Below are 24157 nucleotides of genomic sequence, written 5' to 3'. Positions count from 1 at the left end.
TATTTCATTGAAGTAATTTAATTACATTCTACAAAATATATTCATTTTTTAAATATGTTAATTTACCTAAAATACTCAGGTTGGCTTGACAACACAAATCAAAGATTCAATAACTGTATAGTGTGGGGACATGAGGATTGTGACCATCAATTCAATGTGCTGGCTGTAGGAAGAAGCTGACAAAATAGCATTGAATTCCACAATAAATTAGCATAAACAAGTCCCAATAGGAAAATTGTGGTTGAGGATCTGTGATGAAATGACAAGTGTAATGGTTCAATCGTCTGAACGGCTTTAATTCCCAATCAGTGACATTGCTAATGCTGAGTGTGAGAAGTTGTTTATCTCTACATGTACCTTGTGAGGGTAACCAGTTAAATGTGTATATTCTGCCTTTGGACGAAGTCAGCGACTTTAAAATGACTCATCACAAAATTTGACATTTTCTATAAAACACACTCTACATTACTCTACAAGTAATGTTATGTACTTTTTATCCCTTTTTATCCTGATCCCCTTTTTATAGTTACATTGTTGTGGCAAATACACAATTTTTTATTACAGATAAGCACCATTTCTATGGAATTTATTTCGATACATAAACTTAAAAAAATGTTATCGATAAATACAATCCATCACTGAGCTATTTAAAAAAAACAAAAAACTTCTAATTTATTGTATATCTACAGTGCTCAGCATAAATGAGTACCGATTTTCTATGGGATTCTATACAACAACATACTCCCACAAATGTGGGCCATTGATTGCAAACAAGTTTTTTAATTATTACCCACAAAAAAGTATATATTTTTAAATTAAATGTATTAAAGTACATTTTGCGCAAATAAGTAGACCCCGAGAAAAAGACTGACAACTTATTAATTCTAGACCTAGCAGACATGTTGCAAACCATAACCATCACAGAGGACATAGAAAATACTAGAAAATAAAGTAGTTGTTTTTGTTGTGGGATGCATTAATTTGTTTAGTTCATTTGATGAAACTGAATATTTTGTAATTACAACCTTACTTTCATGTTGTGAGTTAAGCACATATTCTACAGAAAACATTTTGTCAAAATTTTGGAAATTGTTCTTAAGTTCATTGAGATATTGATAAAATCTTTACATTTTTCGAAGGGGGTGTACTCATTTATGCTGAGTATTTCCTAAAGCTTGTTGAGAATAAGCATCGACACCCTTTCCTCCGACAAAGAAGGGGGACAAAAAGGCATGACATTAGTGGTGTTCTTTGGCAGTTTTCCAGGCCCGGTAGCTGAGGTGACTGCTTCCTCCATAGCACAATGTGGTCAAGAAGGCAAAACACTGGAAAAAGTAGAGGAAAAGAAAAACATATTTTGAGAGAACAAGACAACAGTCTTGCTAATAACGGTAGTTCTAGGCAATCAACTTTAAGGGAACAGTTTGGAAAATGTCCTTTTATGTCTTTTACCCAGTGCATGAAGCCATGCCCAGAAAATATTCTTGCTGTGTTGTACAGACGTTTCAGTTTTGGTCGCCCAATACTTTTGTCCATATTGTGTCGCTTTGTTGTCGTTTTGATTATCTTTTCTACGGCAATCATTTGAACAATTGCAGTAGTAGTCGGTAGCAGGTAATGTTTGCAATAACGTTAATATTTTGTCGGAATGAGCGAGTACCGATACCAGGTATCGGTATGAGGCCCATACCAGGATACGGGTATCGATACTAGTATCATTCCCCTCTCTTGTGGCCCTTTTTAACGTCAGTAACGAAAGGCTGAAATGGTTATTTTGCATTTATTGACCGCCACAGGGGGCTCCGGTAAGAATCTTCAGTTGTACTCAACGATTTAATTAGCTTGAAGTGCAGACAAATCTTTGCATATTATATAGTATATCATCATTGATCAGTGCACTGCTATGAGATTAATGACAAATGGAGAACGTGAAACAGGAAACGTAAATACAGAGCAGCCTTCCAAATTAAAGGCATGGATTTCACTATGGTACTGTATATGCCTACTGCCCGAAGCCAGCTCGGATAGGCTCCAGCACCCCTGTGACCCTTGTGAGGAGTAAGCTGTTAGGAAAATGGATGGATGGATGGTACTGTATATAGCGTGGTCATACAAATGTTTGGGGCACAGTAGCTCTTACCGCAGATGCGGCCCAGCAGTTGTGGGTGTGTCTCCCGGCGACGGCACTCTGCAGGGAGAGGACTTCTAACACTGCTGTCAGCAGATACAGAGCTGTAGCGCTGCTGTTTAAACACAAAGACTAGCAAAACCAGAAGAAAAACTAGTCAGACTCTTGCCTTGAATCTCAAATCAGGACCATCAACTATCATAAACGTATCACTCAACATACTAATTAGACTGATTAAATGCTTATCTTGAAATAAAAAGCAAAACCTACACACAAAATCCAACTCCAAAGTGGTAGTTTTGGAGCATTTAGAGTAAATAGAAATAGGTCTCAAACTCTTGGATTTCAAAATAAATGTTAGACATGATCTGTTAGTTTATTTTGTTTTACCAGTGTGGTCCAAGGAACTTGGGGCATCCTATTTTGGGCTCCAGTGAGATAAACTATGAAGAGGCAAATGGTAATGACCCAGTACAAGGTGGAAACAAGCATAACCCAGCAGAGGGCAAAGAGATGAAAATATTGTGTGCCAGCTAGCAGAATCCACACCAACAACCCACAGGCCTGCGGAAAGAAGAGAAGATGATGAGACTGTTGGGTTGCCTGTGTCAGGAAAGTTTTTGTTTTACAGAGAAATCTGAGAAAGGGGAGGTCCATTAATCCGTCCCAGTGTGTTGACCAATCAGCTCCCCAAGCCTCTTGTATCTTGCCCAGTTGTCTGTTGTTATCTCGTTACCATGTGTATTTAGTTACCCTGCTTTCTTTCAGTTCTTGTTGAGTCATTGTTGCTGTCCAGTCACCCCATGTTGTCCATGCCATGCCTTGTTGCCCTTGTGTTTTCGTCACTATAGTTTGTTTTTGACCTTGTTAATTTGTATTTTTCCATAGTACCTTGTTTACCTTTTTTCTGAATTAAATCCCCTTTTTACTTGCATCCATGCCTTGCCCTGTTTTTGTTGCCCCCTGCATTTGGGTCCTGCCTCCGACACCCCCCAAACGTGACAGTCAGAAGTCGGACTTTTCCGAGTTCAAACCAGGAAGTGTACGGGATCGCCCCCTTGAACTCGGAAATTTCATTTGTGAAGTCGGAAAAAAAGGACCTCGACTTCACCGACGGACTACAAGTGGACGTCACTCTATGATGGTTTCCCCTTTGGAAGCACAGACCGTGAATGGTAAAACACCATTTGAGTATAAAACTAGATAGCTTTCTTGAATCATAAATTTTCAACATAACTTCACGTAATGCAACGTACCTGACAGTATGCCGCTATTTCCCGACATGAAATCATACGGTGAACTACGGAACTGTAAGGAATGCTTTTTAAATAAAATAAAAACAATAAATGAAGCAAAATTAAGAGAAGGTAAGCTTGCTGGATGTCAAAAATTAGTTTTAAGGACCAAAATAAAAAAAATAAAAAAAATAAAAAAATATTTACCACGATCCGCCATTTTGGTTGTTTAGTATCGCCCTGAACGTTTTCAGGTCGGAACTGGGAAAAGCCAACTTGGATATATCCAACTTGCGACCGAATGCAGCATTATGCTGCGTTGAAGTCATATTTATCCCACTTGGAGTGTTCCAGTTCTGCCCCCAAAAGCGTTTGAGGCAAATGTACAATAAAGATGGCTGATTCCGATAACATAGGTCAAGATGAAAATGAAATGAATGAAAGTAGTGAAAAAATGGAAGTTAGTATGATGGAAACACGACTATGTTGACAATTGCCGAATGATGGACACTTTAGAATACATTGACACGCCCATCTCTGGTCAAATCCTTCTCAGACGTTTGAAAGGAAGGCAATAAGCCCTGCCCTTTGAGTTTCTCTGCAAGTTTCCTGCTGAAAGTCTCCTATCACAGCTCAAAAATACATTTAGCTCTCATGCGAACCAACTTGTCAGTTACTTGTATTTACGGTACTTACTTTACTACATCATCACTATTCACCATGGCTGTATTATAATACATACAATCAAATACCTTCAATTGTGTAAATCAAGAATGTATCAGCAGTGCAATTGACATGTCATGAGTAAGTTTCCGTTCGTTGCCTGTCAAACGTCCTGATTTAACTATGTTTTGAAAAAATACGTCATGACTTATTTCATTCAGCTGATTTGGGAAGGAAGCAAGACAATGAGCAGGCGGGGGAGGAAGAGTGTCTAAGAAAGTTTTGTGATTAACATCCTACTTGCTTGTTTATTTCTGACTATACAAGGGGAAAAAAACATTTGCAGTTTTTAAAAGCTAAAAAGGTAAATCACATTATCGTCATCCATAAACACATAAATTCCCTTTAACATTTGGACTTATAAAAACAATCTTTTTGGTGGAGTGAATGGTCTAACTGATGTTCACATCCACTAATTGGCTATGTTGAGTAAATTTTTATACATTATGTGGAGCAATTTAAGGACTCAAATTGAAACTATGTAGCTTCGTTTTTCTACTAATTTTTGTCCAATTAAAATGGAGCTGTATCTCCAGAGTTTTCTACGTTACAGCTAATGATGATGATGAAGAAACAATTAGCTCACAATTTTTCACTGGTATGCATTCTAACGTTTTCATGAACGGTGGTGACTCTACATCGAAGTCACAAGTCACTGTTTCCTTTGTTTGTTTGTACATAGTACATTTGCCCAAGTGCTCCAGGAATTCTACCTAGCAACAAGCGGAAAAGCAAACATCTGACATGACAAGAAATAAAGACACAATCACTCATTGATTAATCTACATTTCTTTCTGATCAAATGAAAAAAAGAAAAGTTTAAAACTTATTTTTGTTATACAAATGCCAACTGATCATGAACAAAAGCAAATTATTTTTCAAATCCATCAGTTTCTTAACCACTCCCTGAGTTTAAAATCCTTTTTCACCTTTGGCCATGTTTGTCAATGGTGATACAAAGTCATAACAGCATTTCTTTAAATATATATTTAAACTTACTATTTCTGCCATGAGGAGAATCCCCTGAGCCGTCGAGGTGAATTGTTGGTTGAAGGCCAAAGTGGATGGTGAGATACTGGACTCTGATAGAGTGGGAGGTCTTTGATCCAACGCCATTATGCTTCTCTCCAAGATGTCCTGATGGAGATTGTCTTTGTGCGCTCAGTGAGACAGACGCTGTTGTAGAGGAAGTTGTGTTCCAGTGCCGGAGACCAACAAGGCCACCCACCCTTTGAATCTGATAAATACTACTCTACTTTCGCATTCACAGGACACACTAAATAAATATTTCAATATGGGATTCCTTTTTACTTGGCATTTATCCATACATCTATTTCCACTGCTTGTCTTATTGAAGTTTGGGGGTCAACTGTAGTCCATCCCAGCTGAATTTGGACAAAGCAGAATTTACCCTGGATAAATCACCTGTCAATCACAAGGGAAGTACAGTACAGTAAAGACAAATATATAAATGTTTTTGCACTCAAAGGAAAGAGGTTAGAGTAGCTCAAGAAAACCAACGCAAGCATTCAGATGCAAACACCACAGAGGAAGGCCTGAGCTGAGTTTCGTACCTAGACCCCAAGACTGTGAATCAGACGGGTTAACCACTACTCCAATATGCAATCCCACTTGGCATTCAATTTACAAACATAAAATAAAGAAACAAATACAATGTGGTAGTGAATACCTGCGATTGGCTGGCAACCAGTTCAGGGTGTACCCTTCCTACTGCCCGAAGCCGGCTGGGATAGGTTCCGGCACCCCCGCGACCCTTGTGAGGAGTAAGCGGTTTTAAGAAAATGGATGGATGGATAGTAGTGAATACAGCAGCGAGTGTAGGATCTGGTCAAGCGATGGATTAAACATATAAATACTAGATACTCTACTTGTTATCAGAACCCCAACATTCCCAGCCATCATGTGTTCAAGTACTTGAATGCTTGTGTGTTTGTCCTCACGATGCATTGCCATATACTGCAGTTTTGCTGAAGATACATGCACAGCAAGATGGTTGATTTAAACTCCCAAAGTATAAATGTAACATTTAACAGTTAAATTGTGTCCAGAGCATGTTATTGCACAGAGTTGATCACATAGGTGTCTATTCACTAAAGGTTTGCGTGGCCTTTGCACCGCGCTAACCGGTAAAAATGGAGCAATCTGGGAGCGCCTAATTCACTAAACGCACAGATGGGGAAATCCGTCACTAAGGAAACAGTCAACCAGAATGCGCCACGGTGCGCCGGTGGTATTTGCGCGTATGTAAATTAGGTAATTTGACGCAAAATATGCCCACCCCAATGCAAATGAGACTCATTAAGTCTAATTCACTAACACCCGCGCAGATAGCCACACCGAGTTTGCGTGACGCAAATAAAGTTTTTGGAAAAGCATGTATTAACCTGACGCAACCTCGATCCCGGGATCATGACAGCAGTGCATGGCACGTTGCACAGTCGCTCTCTGGCTATTCACGCAGAGTCCAACCTCGCTTTCTGATAATGTCATCTTTCTCGCAACTGTTACTATAACAACCATGTTCCTGGCGCAAATCCATTGCCATGTGTGGTAAATCAGGTGCAAATTTGCTCCAAGCTGTCAGTTTTGTGGGTGTGTTTGCGCCGGTATATGATTAGAGCAATATCCTTAGTGAATAGGTGGGTAACTGGGCGCAGACTGCGGGTGCAGTTGTGATGCAATATTTCGCGCTATTACCGGATGCAGCACATTCTTAGTTAATATACCCCATCGTGTCAGAACAACTCCACAGAGATGTAATGACTTAGGCTACCTTTATATCTCCTCTCCAGTTTGAGAGAGGCGAGACAGCGGCATTTTACTCCTCCTGTAGGCCTGTATTCACACTGTAAGGGAAATTAAAGTCAAACTCAGCGAAATAATTATGAATCGATGCTGTGAACTGTAGTACTGCATGAAGAGTATACAGTACAGTATGTACAAAGCCTTGTTTGTTGACAATGAATGGCAAATAGGTATGTATGCCTTGTTGCCTTTAAAACAGGCTAACAGTTTAAATCAGCTGCTCTTCACTTGTGTTAGTTGACACAGTAACCAAAATGTAAGAAAAAATATAATTAAGCACTTGGTACAATGGCATTGGCATTGAGGGGGCTGGTGGTGTAATGGGCCCAGCTATCCATCCAACTTATAGGTGGCATCCAAAAAAATTGTTGATGTGCATTTGATCCAATAGTGTAATAAATTTGCAAGTCTCCGGATATACTGTAGCTAATCATCAGCAACCACTGTCCCACTCCTGTTGACGGCCAGTTTTCAACTCGATTCCAGCAACACTGCTTCGCACACCACTGATAGTTGTGTACAAACACATGAGCTATCAAGTTGTTCAAATGGCATCAAGCAATTATCTTTGCACTTGGAAAATTCAAGTATGAGCAAAGATAGAAATTGTATGTTTTGATTCCAGAAATGGACTGGGTTACAGGGCAGGGCAGATGCCCAGTGGGCCGGCGTCAGTTGAGGCCGATGCGTTGCCATTTAATTATTATATTCCTGCAATCTACCACAAGAGACCGGCTCACAATTAAGAGGGCGCAGCACATTAATGCATTTACAACATGGACAGCAAACGGAACTAATTAACATCAGTGGCAGAGTTATGTGGTAGCCAGGAGTCATGCAGGCCTGTCTAAGTCCAAATGCCAAGGGCAGTTTTCGTGTGTGTGTGTGTGTGGGTGTGTGTGGGTGTGTGTGGGTGTGTGTGTGCGTGTGTGTGTGTGTGTGTGTGTGCCAGTCAAGTTCTGTGTATCACAAAGGACATGTTGCCAACTCCAAGCAGCTGGTAAAACTGCATTTCCACATCCTCCAACTTTTGAAAGTTTCTGTAAATCTTTATTATTTAGGTGCTTAAGATGCTGCCAACCCCCACCACAAAATAAAAGAGGATATGTGAGCTTGGGTTGTGCAAATTGAAAATTCTCCTGTTGAGTAATACAGGGTGTCCATAAAGTCTCTTTATTACAAAGGCAGCTGTTGAGATATTGTAACATAATTTACATTATTTGAATAAGTGTTTAGTAAAGTTTTTTTTTTTAACTCCATTTAATAGAGCTCTATTTGTGTGACCATTATTTGCAATTTTGCACAAAGCACATCTGGATGGTACTCGATTTCTTGCAATGTTCGCTGTCTCAACATCATTTTCCTATTGTGGGATCTGATTTCAATGCTGTCTCTTAGTGCATTTACCTACTCTTGGCTAAATGTTGAAGTGACACCCCATGTTTATGCTGAATAACTGCTAATTATGTTTTAAATGGGTTTGGGAAGCCAAATGCCAGTGTGTACCTTGTTTTAATTACAAAGGGAATCAATCATGTATTGGTCATCATATAATCATTCACTTTTTTGTTACTTTCATAATCTTTGCAAATTAAAGGCACCGGCTGAATTTAAGATTGCGAACACAAGCACATTTCTTTAGAAGTCAGTGAAAGTAGATCTGCCCAAGTGCTAAACACAGCTACTTTGGAGACAGTATGTCTAGATAATGGGCTATTCTGATGAACAAAAGTGACAATCTGATGTTTTATGACTTCTTCATGCTTGCTAAATAGCTAATTTGAGATAATTTGAAGATACATAACGCGCATTATAGGTTACATTAATTTTTATGTGTGAACAAATCCTTTTGATACCAGTAAAAACATGCTACTAATTTTGTGCGAAGTGGGGAGAAGAACCATCATAGATGCCCAAAAAGTATGGAAGCCCAAAAGTGTCAAAATTCATTAAATAAAAAGGCCTTTTTGAAATAACTATCCTTTTGATAAATAACAGACAATTATGTAATATGGCCATTAAATTGTAAAATGAGGCATTACTATTAATATGAAGTGTTCATACTGTTCTTTAACATGTTAAAAAAATGTTTTATTTTGATTAAATATTTCATAATGATTATTTTAACGTCATATTTAAAAAAAAAAAGACATTTAATTTATTTTTCAAGGTTTTATAAGATAAGAAAACGTTTTACAAAGTCAGTTTTTATTTCATAATGTCCTTTTCCACAATGGTTTTCTATTACATAATGGCGTTTTATTGCCAATGACTTGGTCTGTCAATCAAATGACATGAGGCGGAGCCAGTTACGTGATTGGCTGAGTCCCTTATACAGACATGAGCAGCAGCACTTGCAGTATCGATTCACGCGTGGAGAGTTTAGCGCCTGATGAGGAGCCGCCGAGGAGCCGAAATATTTAATCAAAATAAACCATTTGTTACATATTAAAGAATAGCATAACACTTTTCATAATAATACTAACACCTCAATTTAAAATGTAATGGCCGTATTAATTATCTGTTATTTATCTACAGGATAGTTATTTCAAAATGACCTTTTTATTTATTGAATTTTGACACTTTTGGCCTTCCATAAAAAAAAGGGAGAGTGGCCAGTCGGACACAAATAGATACCATTAGGATCCAAAATTGAGTTAACACTACCCTCTAGTGGCCGAAAGCTGATACTGTTTAGTTTTCGTGAACTGTATGTAGGCCTGGACGAGACTATTTTACCCAAAAGAACTGAGCGTGAAGTAGGCGGTCTGGTAGTTAACATATCAGGGAAAAAAGGTTATTGTAAAAGTGTTGCTTTATAAACTGCTGCAATTCCTGAAATTATCAGACTCGATTTCTTTGTACAAAAGAATGCTCTCAATGTGCCTGTTTTGTTCTGGCCTGCCCATTCCTTTAATTCGACGCCAGAGGGGGACCTGGTGCACCTGCCTGGCCGACAACCCACCAGTTGAAGCTGCGGCCAAACGTTTGGCCTTGGCCTTCCAGTCTCCCCATAGGTGAAAAAAGAGGACCCCCCCGGTTTTTCCGTTGGGGGCCGAGGCTACAACTATCAACACAGCACAACACAACAACACTATCTGAAACACAACATTTTAACAAACAGTGATTAAAATAAACAACTATGGTTAAGATATCTCATATATATATCATCAACTGCGTTTGTAATATTGTTTTTAAACTGTAACGAGATTATGGACACCCAGTATAATGAAAAAAAAATTAAAAAATCTCCAAATTAATATAACAAGAGTTAATTCTCTTTTTCAGTAAAGTGTACAAAATTCAGAGCAACACAGCAACACATTATTTTAATGAAAACTTTACAGTTTATTCAATAGTCATTGACATTGATTTTAACTAGATGAGTGTTTATTCCCAAGACTCTAATTTGCAGTGTGAAGCTGACAGGCATTACAACTACAATGTATGCCTTTTTCCTTTTTTGATTGGTTGCGTGTGCATTGTGAGCACTGCCTGATGATAATGTATACTAAATAAGATCAAGAACACAAACAGGGAAGAGAGATTAAAGTGATCTTCGAGGCCCTCAACAGGCTAGGCAGAGCCTGCTCAACCAGTTTGTGTTTTAATTAATAGCTTCAATTGTATCACAATTATGCTTCTCTTTAAATAATTGCTCATTCAAAATAATTGACATAATGAAACCACTCAAAGCAGTAAATACGTCTGCCTCACAGTTTTGAAGTTGTTGGTTGCATCTCACTTCTGGTCCAAAAAGTCAGCTGGGATAGGCTCCATCCAGCACAATTCTATTGAGGAGAAACGTTATAGAAAGTGGCGTAATCGGTAATAATAATAATAATAATAATAATAATAATAATAATAATAATAATAATAATTATAATAATAATAAACACTCAATATTTACAAGTACTAGAAAAAATAAAATAAAATGTTTTTCACCTGATTGCGATACATACTTTAGTGGTAGTAAAAAGCGCAATCCACTAGGGGGCAGTAGTTACACAGTCTACTTCAGCAGGCCGCAGGTCTAGGAGGGGGTGAGTGAGGAGGGACAAAAGAATCCCATAGGCTGTAAGCCATCATGATTTTGGTGTGGTGAAGGATTTTAGGAACACTGTCCATACAATTTGTCTTTGCAAATTATTCCTCATACTTTGTAAGTAAAAATATGTAAAACACATTTATTAACATATACATTGAAAATTCCACATACTGGGCATAAGGAAATGCATTTAAAATAAGAGCTCATTGATTATTGATATCGAAGTATTCCAATCATGTTGGCAAAATATTTAAAATTCATTTTAGCATGTTATTTGTATTAGCATTTATTAATGCTAATAATGTTGCTGTGCTCGAGCAATATGGCTCCCCAGGCAGCAATTCTGCTGCTCAACGAGAGACTGAATTAACCAGGTTAAAAAAAAATAAAAAATCCAATCTTATGAATCACAACTATCAAATGACACTGATAATCATAAAATGAGGGACACAAACAAAATAACCTTCCCATGTCGATGCATTGTGGGTTTCCTCGACAGCTCTCAAGCGTTCTTGAGGCTATCAGTTCTTGTTGGCCTACATTTACAAATTTTTTTGCAAACTCCATTTTAGTTCTCAGAAGTGTGATTTTCCTTTAACCCAATGCTGGCCAGAATGAGCCTAGGCATACTAGAGTAAATGTAGAATATTTTCTTCATTTGGTGTTTATAATATCAACCATAAGGAGACTATTATGGACAAACCTTTGCATAACTAGATTTGAGAAGAAGAGCAGAACTGGAAGCATTGTATTAACCGTGGCTATTCAAAGACTACAAATTTGAAGGAGCCAAGCAGCACATACTGTATTTTCTCTAAATAACAAAGCGTTTCTTGAGGGTCTCTCTCCATCCTCCCCTTTCCCCACCATTGTCTCCTTCACTTCTAAACTCCTCTTCCCCACTCATTGTCGCCCCCCTCTTCTGTCCTCTGCTTCCTCTCCAGCTTCGTGGCGTATACATTCACACAGTCTTGTATTATTGTCACTGACACATGCACACACTGCACCATTTATACCAACCCTGTAAATAACTTCAACTCTGTATGAACCCCCATCCCCTCAAAACACACGCGCTAATAAATGTGTGCTTGGCCAGATGCGGCACTGTAATTGGCCAATGTGGCTTCCTGCTCTGGTGAAGATATTTTAATGCACTCACTTAAAGACACACGCACGCACACACGCCAAGCCTTGCCCCCCAAAACATCTGGCACATCCCACAGCACTTGAATACATGCTGGCAACACACATACTGTATGCAGGCACACACACAGTGTATGCAGAACCTACAATCACCATGCAGGCGGCCACTCCCTGTTTAACCACAAGGCCTACCATCAGTTTGAAAAGCGCCACTGCAGTGCTTCCCTTGGAAGCTCATCTTGGCAGTGTGGAGAGGCCACTGGTTCAGTTTGCGACCTCTTTATTTTTCCATCACCATGTAGTATACAGTTGTGCATGAAAGTTTACACTTATGAACCCAACTGTAAATGTACAAAAGCTAAACGTTGCTTAAAGGCCCATGACGCAGGATTCAGAGTTTTTGCATATTTGCGACCCCTCTGGCGAAACGCGGAATGGACCCCAGCGACGCGCACGGCCAGGATCATGAGCATAACGTCATGCACAGAGCAAAAGTTAAAGGGATTTTTTGGCAGTCAAACATCAATATTTTGCCTATAATAAATTTGATATTTTCATTATTTTTCATGTACAATTAGTACCTTTAAAAACACATTTTGCAACTTGCTGTCGACTAAAAATTACATCACAAGGGCTCAGGTAACCAATCACAGCTCAGCTTGTGAATGTCACAAGACCAAACCTAGAAAACAGGTGAGCTGTGATTGGTTACCTGAGTCCTTGTGATGTCATTTTCAGTCGACAGCAAGTTGCAAAATGTCTTTTTAAAGGTACTAATTGTACGTGAAAAATAATGAAAGTATCAAATTAATTACAGACAAGATATTATTTTTTTATTGGTATAATAGGGCTAAATAAGTGAAGTATCTCTTTAAAGTTTCCGGCCCGACCGCAGCAACATTATTTCACTTTACATGAAAATAGGGGCAACAGTCACTGTGCCACAGTAGTGCCTCCTGTCCATTATACAATTCTTAAAACGTGTGGGTGAAAAATATGGTTATTTTAACACTCCAATTTGAGTCTTAAGTTGCGTCATGCCTCTTTAATGAAAAAATCAAAACAATAAAAAAGAAAAATGTCACCAAAATTCACATGCACATCTCTACACATTTCAACTTCTACCTTTGATAATATCAAAACAACTGGCAGCGTGTTTTGCATTTTATGGCCATTAAGCCTTTTTCTCATCATACTCTGCACTCATAAGTTTACATCCTGTAACGTTAGACAAAAAGTCAAAAGACATGTAGATTTTTATTTTTTTTTAAGTTGGCTACAGACAATGTCAAAAAGATATTGATTTGAAATTACAGTGTTTTTTTTATGATTGCATGAACACTAAAACTAAAATAATGACATAACCATCAACACCTTACACTCAAAGAGCAAAACATTGGGCCAGATTTTCACCACAATAAACACAAAGTCACCCTCACACTTTTTGCAGAACAATACACAGTGATTTGCGAAGCATTACGGTAAACACACTTGTATCCATTAGACACAGAAGTATATCATAATGTATATATTAGGAACATTCTCCTATTTCAGGTCTTCGACTGTTATATCTCCATGAGGGAAATCCCCCTCTCACCTTCCCTTTTCTTCCTCTGACTTCTTCCATTTAGAATGAAGGCAGATGAGCTTAATAGAGCTCAAACCTGATTGCTTTGTCTACAATAAAGCAATCATGTGTTTGCACACCTAATGTCTGTGTTTAATAAACTGGCTCAGTAATTAGGCTGATATTTCTCAAATGCATTAGTTACATAATGATAATTAAAAACATTTGATGATGGGTAATTATGGTTTCTCATATTCAAAGTAATACAAAAGTATATATATATATATATATATATATATATATATATATATATATATATACACACACACACACACACACACACACACACACACACACACACACAGACAGTAGGATTGTCCAAATTACGGCGTTAATTTTGAGTTAATTTAATGTTCCTTTAGTGCCACTATTTTTTTTTTAAAGCGCAAGTAATGAAAGCCTTGTACTGGGGGAATTCCAGTCGCAATGCAGCCGACATGTCCACATCAACATTTTAGCAGTAATAAATTCCATAATAATAAATATATTTGTGGAAAATGTGTTCAAGTTGAATTTTACAATTTAAAAAATGTGCAGAATTTGACAAGTTATTTCATGTTAAAGGTTAGATAGCTCTTAATATGAAAATAAAAATGCACTGAACTGTCACTGTCTTTCAAATGCAATTAATGCTATCTAGTGATAGAAATATGACCTCAACACAAATCAATATCGAACTTGTTGTTTTTACAGCACATCTTTTTAATTTTAACTCAATTTTATGAATTATGAAATTACTGCATCGATGACTAAAAGATGCAACCACATTTCTATTAGTTTAACATTCTTTTCCACTTTTATGTTAACAAATTTATGAGTATGAAAACGTAAAACAATATTGTATTGTACATTTTTTTGTACATTTAGAACAGAAAGTAAATTTGCAATTAATCGAGAGTTAACTATTAAAGTAATGTGATTAATTATGGTTAAAAAAATTTAATCGCTTGACAGTCCTAGTATGAAGTAATAATTTGTACAATAAAATATTAATTTGTTGGTTAAGTATAGTATTCCCTTGAACAAATTTAAATGGACTTATTTACTTTAAATTAACATTTTCAGAATGTCTTTGTATCTTATTCCCAGCCTAAAGGAAAATTAAATTTTACAACTGTATCACTGTCCTTTGTCTTCAGCCCTGGCCTTTACCTCAATCTTAGCCTTTCTATAGAAGGAGGAGAAGGAGGATTCTTCAGTTAGGAGCCACAAATTTGTATTTCTCAGCCACAAATGTGAATTATGTGTGCATGTTAAATTTAAATTAGTTCCACGGACCCTCATTTACCTTTAAGCAAATTCCTCTCCAAATGTATCTGCACGACCTTGCACAACAGCAAAATTATTTTGACATCATTCAAGGTTGCTGCTTTATAAAATACTCTCGGATAAGGTATCCATGACCTTGACCAGGATCAAACAGACCGATAAACAATTTGACAAAATGGATGATGACGTCACTATCCTCAACTCAATAACACTTGAGGGTGTTTATAGTAAATGGCAATTTTCATCAGTAGTTTCAATTAATTAAACATCCATTAATGAATTGCTGAACTCTTCCATTATTGATAACAGAATAATAATATGCGTACAATAGTTTAGATCCTAAGAGTCGTGTCAGTTTCATTCAATGCAGAAAAGTGTGAAGTCCAATTAAGAGGCACCGCTACTTTGACAGGCATGTGAAAGAGAAAGAGAGCGCCACCATCTCTAGATGAACATTTACAGTCAACTAACCTTACTAGTTAAGAGAGATTGGGGTAGTGCAATTTGGTGGTGGTGGTGGGGGGCTATGGGAGAGTTGAGGCCAAGCGTTGAGAGACAGAGAGACAGAGAGAGAGAGAGAGAGAGAGAGAGAGAGAGAGAGAGAGAGAGAGAGAGAGAGAGAGAGAGAGAGAGAGATGTATCAAACACAAACCCCCTGCTGAGTGGGGAATGGAAAAGCTGCTGGCACCAACATGAATATTTCAGCAGATAGCAAAAACTCTCTGTACCCCCCCCCCCCCCCCCTCTCTCTCTCTCTCTCTCTCTCTCTCTCTCTTTCTCTCTCTCTCTGTCACCTTTTCCATCTACCACTTCCCGCCCTCATCAAAATCCCCCCACCTCAGTTTCTCTGCTTCCTCTGCTCTCTTGTGAAGTGCACAGTGATAATGAACAGTGTGATAGCAGTGGACCATGTCATGGGGGTCTGGGTGGGGGAGTATAGGGAGGGAATAGAGGGAGAAAAGTGACCTGCTCGGACTGAAATCTACGAAAGGGTATCCTAAAATGAAATGTGATTTTAAATTTCTTTAAGGAGACACTGTGATCATTTGGCTTGCAGTGGTGAATAAATCAGAATGAAAAGAGCACAACAAATATTAGCTTATAAAGAGTGTTTCACAAAACCCAAATATGTAAGTCTGCTCTCGCTTCCAATAATTTGCCAACTCTTCAGCTGCAATGTTTCCAATTGTCAATTTGAATCTGCCGTGTCGGTCTGTACCACTGCGAAAATCAGATCAAATCAGATCAGTTTTAAAATCATAGGTACAAGGTAGAGCATATGAATGCAGATCATGCACCAAAGGTGAGCTATTGCATGTGGGAGGTTTTTGATGTCAACTTGTTTTGTTTATTTGATTGCAAAAATATTAAAAATAAAGCATTCAAGTATGTTTGTCGAGAACGCATATGCATAAGTTGCTAGAGTTGGTGTTTTTTGTTGTTGTTTTTAACAAGTCACTGGAGATGGTGAGAATCATCTAAATACAAATCCGGCTTCATCTGTGTATCGAGCGCACATCTTTAGTGCAGCGCAGCCAAAATAAACAATACTCTTGGGTTGCCAAGAGTTTGTCATCAAAAACACGAGATGATGGGACTGACTACATCATGTGTGCCATTTTAGAACTGCCTGCTTTGTTCTGTCCTTGAGATAAGCGTTTCAGAAAGTATGCAAAATTCTAAAAAAAATAAATAAATAAAAAAACTACAGAATTAGACTTGTGGAAACATTAACATAGAAGGAAAAACAAAGTTGACAAAAAGCAGTCAGGTTTATCGGAAGTCGTCAACCCAGAAATATACTTGGTGCATTTCTTTTTTTAGCTACAGTACTTACAACTGCCCTGCTTGGTTCTGTTTTGGTGTCTCTGGATATTTTGCTGACAGTGCCAAAATAAACAGGCAAATAGCCTGAAACCTAGATAAACTCCAAACATGCAGCCTCATTAGTTGTATTGGTTTAGTTTTTCCATCTGTGTGTGTGCCAAGGCCTCTGCAGCTGGCTTACACAAAATTGCCATCTTTCAATAATCCCCACAAAATATAAATGAAATGAATTTACTACTTAGAAAATAAGTATATTTTAAAACAATGAACTGTATTTTTATCCAAGACATTTACTTTAACTTGTTATCTAATTTGCACACGCTACACTAGAATACAGTGGTTTTGATGTGAGGCCTTTATTTTTGTTGGAATCACAAGTCATCTTAAATCAACGTCATTCAGATGGTTCATGTTTGTGTTCCGCAATGCGGCTCACTGATTCATAGTTAATGACATGCTCTGTGCATCATGCAAAATGAAAAAGCACTCGACATACTAAAGCGGCAAAAAAATGGAGGGAGCTGTAATTGCACTAGAGCTCAAGCGTCATTCAAATACTAGTGCAAGGCACTAATTAAATTGAAATGGCTTCTAAATTTGAAAAACAAAATAGTTTGTTGGAGTTATTTAAATTTTAATTTTTAACTGAGTAACAGAAGAGTGCATTGTCAAAATGCGGTCTTGTGTTACGCTGGGAGGCCAGTTTACAATCTGCAGATATGGCTGCCGGCTGAAGTACTTAACCAGGCCCAGATAACACCATGAACATACGATAATACTCACTTTACCGGATAACTGTGTGTCAATGTCTGCGTTGCGTGTCTGCGTGTGTGTGCGTTTATCAGGGTAGTGCAGACTATGCTGTCCAGTAGGTCTGAGACCATTTACCACCATGAAACAGTGAACAGACAAATACACGTTGGTTAAATGTGTTGAACGTGAGTTTAAAAAAAAAAAAAAAGTCTAATTTTAAAGGTCAATGTATTAACTTATAAAAAATTATAGAATGGAATAAAAAAGAATTAAAGAATAATCCTTGTGTTATGGATCAACCCCAGAGCTAAATAGAAATATTTGTCCAGGGTGTAAATATGCAAAATGTCCTCTCACGCTTCTAAAGGCCATCGCTGTAAGCCATCAGTCAGTCACACCACTGCAAGCACACTGCAAAATGTCACCGTTATCACCGTGAAAGTGCAAGTATGCGCATGCATGAAAGTGTGTGCATAAGCAAAACTTGTTTATTTATATCTTTGCTTGGGCTATGGATTGTCGAAACATATTTCACATATAGACCCAAAGTATAAGTTATACATCTTAAATACTAAAAATGTCAGTTTAATGTTTAGACAGGCAGTTCAAGTATCAACAAATTTCGCCCCCTGCGCATGTGTGTGGGATTCGAATTGACAACCGAATTTGCAGTTGCGCTGAATTTGTTGGCCAGATTAAAGTGCAGGCAGTGTTGGTTTAGTTCCCACTCAGACCGTGTGCTTGTAAATGTGAGAGAGAATTTGTCCTCTCTGGCACATGAGGTTTACTGTGGAGAAAGTAGGTAGACTACTGGTCATCCTCTTGGCTATTGTTCAGTGTTCGAGTTATTCAGGCTTAAGCCTTTTTGGGTGATGGCACCACATATTCGTGATACAATATACAACATTTTTGTGCTTATTTCAGATTTAGGGGCCTATTCACTAAAGGTTTGCGTCGCCTTTGCACCGCGCTAACCGGCAAAAATGGAGCAATTAGGGAGCGCCTAATTCACTAAGCACGCGCAGATGGGGAAATCCGTCACTAAGTGCTCTGCCGAATAGATTGCGTCACGGTGCGCCAGTGTTATTTGCGCGTATGTAAATGAGGTAATTTGCATACATTTGACGCAAAATATGCCCACCCCAATGCAAATGAGACTCATTGATATGCAGCGTCTAATTCACTAACGTCAGCGCAAATAGCAACACCGCGTTTGCGTGACGCAAATAACGTTTTTGGAAAGCATGTATTAACCTGACGCACCTCGATCTCCAGCAGTGCATGCCATTTGCCGCACAACATGCGCGGCTGATCACGCAGAGAGGAGAGAAAGAGAGAGAGAGAGGGGGAAATTTTTCCGTGTTAGTTTAGGACACATAACGTAACCCAGGCTGATCGGCAATGACAGGGAGGCATTTTACGATCATTCTTATGTGCCAGATGCATACTGTACACCCACGCCAACCTCTGAAAATATATTTTTAAAATACGATCGCAACAATAATTTGTACTTTATGAATGAATGACGTCGTTGTCGTCCTCTCTGCTCTGAACAGCTTAATGGCGCTATAAACGCTTACTCTCGGTTCAACCTCGCTTTCTGATAATGTCATCTTTCTCGCAACTGTTACTATAACAACCATGTTGTTGGCGCAAATCCGTTGCCATGTGTGGTAAATCAGGTGCAAATTTGCTCCAAGCTGTCAGTTTAGTGGGCGTGTTTGCGCCTGTATATGATTAGAGCAATATCCTTAGTGAATAGGTGGGCAACTGCGTGTGCAGTTGTGGTGCAATATTTCGCGCTATTACCGGACGCAGCGCATTCTTAGTGAATATGCCCCTTAGTGTCTTTATTCTGTGCAATTGTATTCATGGCTATAGGTGCGTTTCCATTACCCTCAGTTTTGCGCAAAAGGCATGTTTCGCAAAAGTAAGCTGGTAATGGAAACACCGGATTTGCGAAAAAAAAACTCTCAAATATCACAAAAAAGTTTTTGCGCTCTCATGAGGTGGTTTTTGAGACGTATCGAAAAAGAAGTATTTCGCAAAAGTGTAATGGAAACACTTTTTTAGTAGTCATGTGACACCCGCCCGGTTACGGAGGAAAGGAATGTAACACGTTGCTTATGTGTATTTTTAATAAACTTGCAATTACTATTTGTTTTGAGAATGTTTAATTTCGGTTTTGTATTTTTGTTTTACATGCTGAAGTGATTTGTTTCGGCTACTGCACGTCAATGAGCTGAAAAAAGAGAGAGGTGTAATCGAGCGAGCCCCCTTCGAAAAGTTGAAGGAGAGGAGAGCTTGAAATCCTGTCCTGCCATGTCTGGTTAATATAGCAGAAAACATCAGAAACTTTTAACAATTTGTACCCAGCTTCTGCATGAGAACAGCATTTCAGGATTAAAGGAAGTAGGAAGTACGCGACCACTCACTTTCGTGTCAGAACTGCTTGCAATGCCAACTGCCGAGGGGCACAAACAACAACACCAACACTAAATGCCCGAAACCGCCCGATGAGGGGTGAGTGTTTTTAAAGTAATATAACTACACCGGGCGTCCGTCTACCGTAAACATCATGAGCACCTCCTAGAGAACAGCGAGGTCTCGCGAGACGGGACATTCCGAGAATTGCGCCTCATAGAAGCGAAACTCTCGTCAATGGAAACACCGACAATTCGAAATTGTACTTTATCGAAATAGTACAATATCGCTTTTATTTTTGCGAAAAAGGGTAATGGAAACGCACCATATGACTGTGTACCAATATCACTTAAATAACGGCACTGCAATTACATGCATTAATATTAATGCTTCAAAGAATAAATCAATTACAAAATGTATTTAAAAAAAAACATATTTTGCTCTGCCAATTGTATAATGCAAGCACAAGGTAAACTTGTTTATTTATTTATTTACTTACTTACTTTCAACTTTAAGGCAGCAGCACCTATTTGTTCTTTTTATTTATTTTTTTGTGCCACTGCAACGCTTCAACATGACTGGTGGTAAAAAGTGTTACGGCAGTAACAACACATGTAGAAAAGCATCTGGTGTTGATACGTGCGTTGTAAAATTATCTACGACGAATACTGTAATCCTTAGAACACAGTTGTTTATTAGATATAATAATCTGGCGACACTGTCATTTTGCATAGTTACCGTTATACTCAGTAGTTCCATTCCATGATCCCACTGCTGCTAAGAATTGGTAAGGCTAGCAGCAATCGGGCTAGCTGAAGCTAGCATAATGAGGCTAATTACTCAGCATACCTATTTGACTTTGAGCAGTCTCATTACTATAGAGTTCCGGATGTTGATTGAACACCACAACGCATTGCGTCAAATATAAACATGACCATTTTGACAGGATAAAAAACAAATTTTGCCGTATTGCTATGGGGTATATGCCACGGAAGAGGCGGGACGTGATTTTGCACATCAGTTTATTTCCGGTCCGGGTTGCGAACGCGCAACCCAAGGGCACAAAGTATTTTTGACGCAGCCCACACGTCGCAAACCGAACCGGGAACAAACTGTTGTGCAAAAAAAAAGTCCCGCCTCTTCCGTGGCATATACCCCATTCAATTCTCCCCACCGGTGACCCTGTGAATGATGGGAGTTGGTGAATCCACCAGGCAGGTGGACGGTTAGTAAGCAGGTAGATGGCTGCTTGCTTCTCACCGGTGTGTTGTGTTTTTGTTATGTTTGTGATTGAGCAGTAAGTGAATACTTTTGTGTGTGTATGTGTGTGTGTATATATATATATATAATACCAATATCGCGATATTGACATGCAATAAGTTTCATATGGAATTTTATGCTTTTATCTGAATTTGACCAGTCAGACGCTCAAGCAAATTAATGTCATTTTAATTTATGTCAGTGTATTATTACACACTACTACTAGCCTAAGTGACCTTTGGGTGTCTGCTGCATATACCAAGGCAGATGAGCACAGGCAAGCTGGTCGAGGTCACCCTTGTTGTTGCCTTGGTGCGGTACAGTGAGCCACTTTTTCCAGCAAGGATTAAGACGTGGAGTGATACCGTAAACAAAAGCCTTTTAATAGTCAGATTGACCGATTTAATCCCTCAATGGTGGATAATCACTGATAAAACCTAATTTTATCACTGCTTTCCACTGGAAATCATTCGCTACTGTCCTGCCAGCATGGCGACGTAAACAAATGAGTCACATAATGTCTAGATATCACATTTTCTGCCATTTTCTGTTTTCTGTCTTTCTGTCAACAGTGTTCTGTTAATTAATAAGTCTGACACAGAGACGTGTCAGCAAAAAAATTACAAAAAAAATCTGTAATTTAAATATTTAATTATTAAAAAAAATATATCTGTAGATTTAAATGTTTAATTACACAAAAAATATCTGTAGATTTACCATTCACACTTGATAGGATGAAAAAAAAAAATCACATGTGTGTAACAGAATTGACTCCACTTTCTCAACTTAATATACAACTCTGTGGACCACGAGAGAACAATGCAGAGAATTTAAGAGCATGTGGAGGCAACTGCAGTCCATTTCACATGCAGAAATTGAAACCAGGACTGGAATTTGGACTTAGACCGGCCCACATGACTCCTGACTACTACGTAGCTCTTCCACTGATGTTGATCGGTTCCGTTTGCTGTCCATATTGTAAATGCAGTAATGTGTTGCTCCCTCTAAATTATGAACCAGTCTCTTTGGGGTAAAATTGGAGGAAAATAATAATTAAACAGCACCGCAGCAGCCCCAAAAGATGACGGCCCACCGGGCATCTGCCCTATATGCCAGATGGCCAGTCCACTCCTGGTTGAAATGATTGCTTACTTTAAATAAGCACATGAGGTTAAGGCTCTCAAACGGTCTTCATTATCATCTGGAAGGCCCCCCAAAGTGGAGGGGTAGGAACAAAACAAAACAAACATCACTGATCTCAGCCAAATACAGGAGTCAGGACATGATTAAATTCCAGCGCTGAAACCGTTACAGTACAAAACAATGACAATTAAACTCTGATGTGCTACAGCTGATCTCTAATGGCTAACTAAAATAAACTCATCGCATAATCCTCATGCTGTTATTTTGGGAGTAAGTAGTGTGTCGGTCTGACTGCCTGTTTCTGCCAGCTCTCCGCCTGGGGGCACAGTTCCATCAGACCCTAATTTATCATTCAAACAGGCTACCGGGTGTGGTTGGCATACGCCAACTTTTTTTCATAAGCCTGTGGGGATGTTATTGTTGAGCCCCGAATGGTAACTCAAACACTCAGAAAAGTCAAGCCGGGCAATAATGTTGATCTCCATTTATACTCAAAAGGATGAACACAATTTTTGTTGTGTGACATTCATGTACCACCTCATTTCCTCTTACTTTTATGTCTGAGTTCTCTCTGTACACAATAGTGGAGACTCTGGAGATCTGCTGTAGAGGACTCTCGCTTGCAACTCTTCTCTCTGCTCCAAAAACACTTCATCGTTTAATTCTTGTAGGACACCCTCACCTCTGAGGATTGCGTTGCTTATCCAACAAGGCTGTTCAAATTAAAAACAATTTTAATCAAAACCTGTGAGTCAGGATCTACTGTTCTGGTTTGTGCAGCTCTGTCGTTTCTCACTGCTTTGTGCTGCTAAAAGCATTGTCACTGTCCTCTGGTTCAATTGTTCAGTGCATATTGTCTGATAAACCACATATTGTTTCAGCAATCAGTTCCACTGTATGTCTAATTGTATGTGTCCAATTTATAATCTGGTGTGATAGATATCTCTGCAGAGGACATTGGAGGGGATAGTAGAGATAGAATGATAAAACAAAGAGAAAGAAAGACCTGTCTGCTATCTTTTTGTCATTTCTGGGGCTCTGCCTTACCTAATCGACGGCACTCAATTATCCACTCATTAGTCAGCAAACGATAGCGGCCATTGGAAGTGGTGTTAATAGGAAGCAGCCATCCTCTTTGTCTTTTTTTGCAGTCTGTCACTTTTCAGATATGCTGTGGTTTGCATGTCCATGTTCAAGTTCTTACTATGGCAAAGCCAACCTTGTCAGGCAGCTTGATTCACAAGAATAAGGCTACAATTATAATATTTAAATTGTACCATGTTTCAAACTAATAATTTGGACCAGTGGTTCCTAACCTACTTTTTCTTGTGTACCCCCAAACCTTTTTATAATATCACGAGTACCCACTCACTCATATATGTTATTTTCCAAAAGTTGTACGTAACACAATTATTACAACATATTATAAGCCACCATACACTTTTGTAACACTATTAAGTGTATAATATATCCATGTTTATGTGATTCATGTGATTAACTCCTCATGCACTTCAAATGAACTGTTAATGTTTCTTGTGGAGAAACTAAACTGTGGTGAACTTTTGTTATTGGTGTTTTAGTGGCAAAAGATCCTTCAAGGTTGATAGTGTTACAAAGCAAACTAGGCAGAGAGGTTTGAGTTTAAATTGGGTTAACATATAATCCGGCTCCTATTTTACCCGAAAGACACAATTTCTTGGACTAATTTGGTTCTAGCTTCTTGCCAGGCCCCCTCTCTCTTCTGGAAAAGG

The 24157-nt window shown here is 38.6% G+C and overlaps 1 protein-coding gene across 1 annotated transcript; it reads right to left on the bottom strand.

Annotated features, from left to right (window-relative positions):
* On the bottom strand, nt 1-20137 carry LOC144022347 (CKLF-like MARVEL transmembrane domain-containing protein 8). The gene is made up of 5 exons (XM_077527078.1): nt 20015-20137; nt 5086-5860; nt 2519-2692; nt 2141-2260; nt 1-1325 (listed from the first exon to the last, which is right to left on the bottom strand). Exons 2-5 carry the CDS (start codon nt 5200-5202, stop codon nt 1239-1241), a joined length of 498 nt encoding a protein of 165 aa, XP_077383204.1. The 5' UTR covers nt 5203-5860; nt 20015-20137; the 3' UTR covers nt 1-1238.
* Between the last annotated feature and the right edge of the window lie 4020 nt (nt 20138-24157).

This window comes from Festucalex cinctus, chromosome 7, assembly GCF_051991245.1.
Source record: "Festucalex cinctus isolate MCC-2025b chromosome 7, RoL_Fcin_1.0, whole genome shotgun sequence".
In the NCBI taxonomy this organism is placed as follows: domain Eukaryota; kingdom Metazoa; phylum Chordata; class Actinopteri; order Syngnathiformes; family Syngnathidae; genus Festucalex; species Festucalex cinctus.
The sequence above is the reverse complement of the archived record's forward strand: the minus strand, read 5'-3'. Positions and strand labels throughout refer to the sequence as shown.

Bases quoted from the DNA above. Each gene is read 5' to 3' on its own strand.
- LOC144022347 (XM_077527078.1), bottom strand. From the start codon at position 5,202: ATGGCGTTGGATCAAAGACCTCCCACTCTATCAGAGTCCAGTATCTCA. The intron at 2,261-2,518 runs GTAAAACAAAAT...TGGTTTTGCTAG, and splicing joins AAGTTCCTTGGACCACACTG to TCTTTGTGTTTAAACAGCAG. The intron at 1,326-2,140 runs GTAAGAGCTACT...TACTTTTTCCAG, and splicing joins ACTGCTGGGCCGCATCTGCG to TGTTTTGCCTTCTTGACCAC.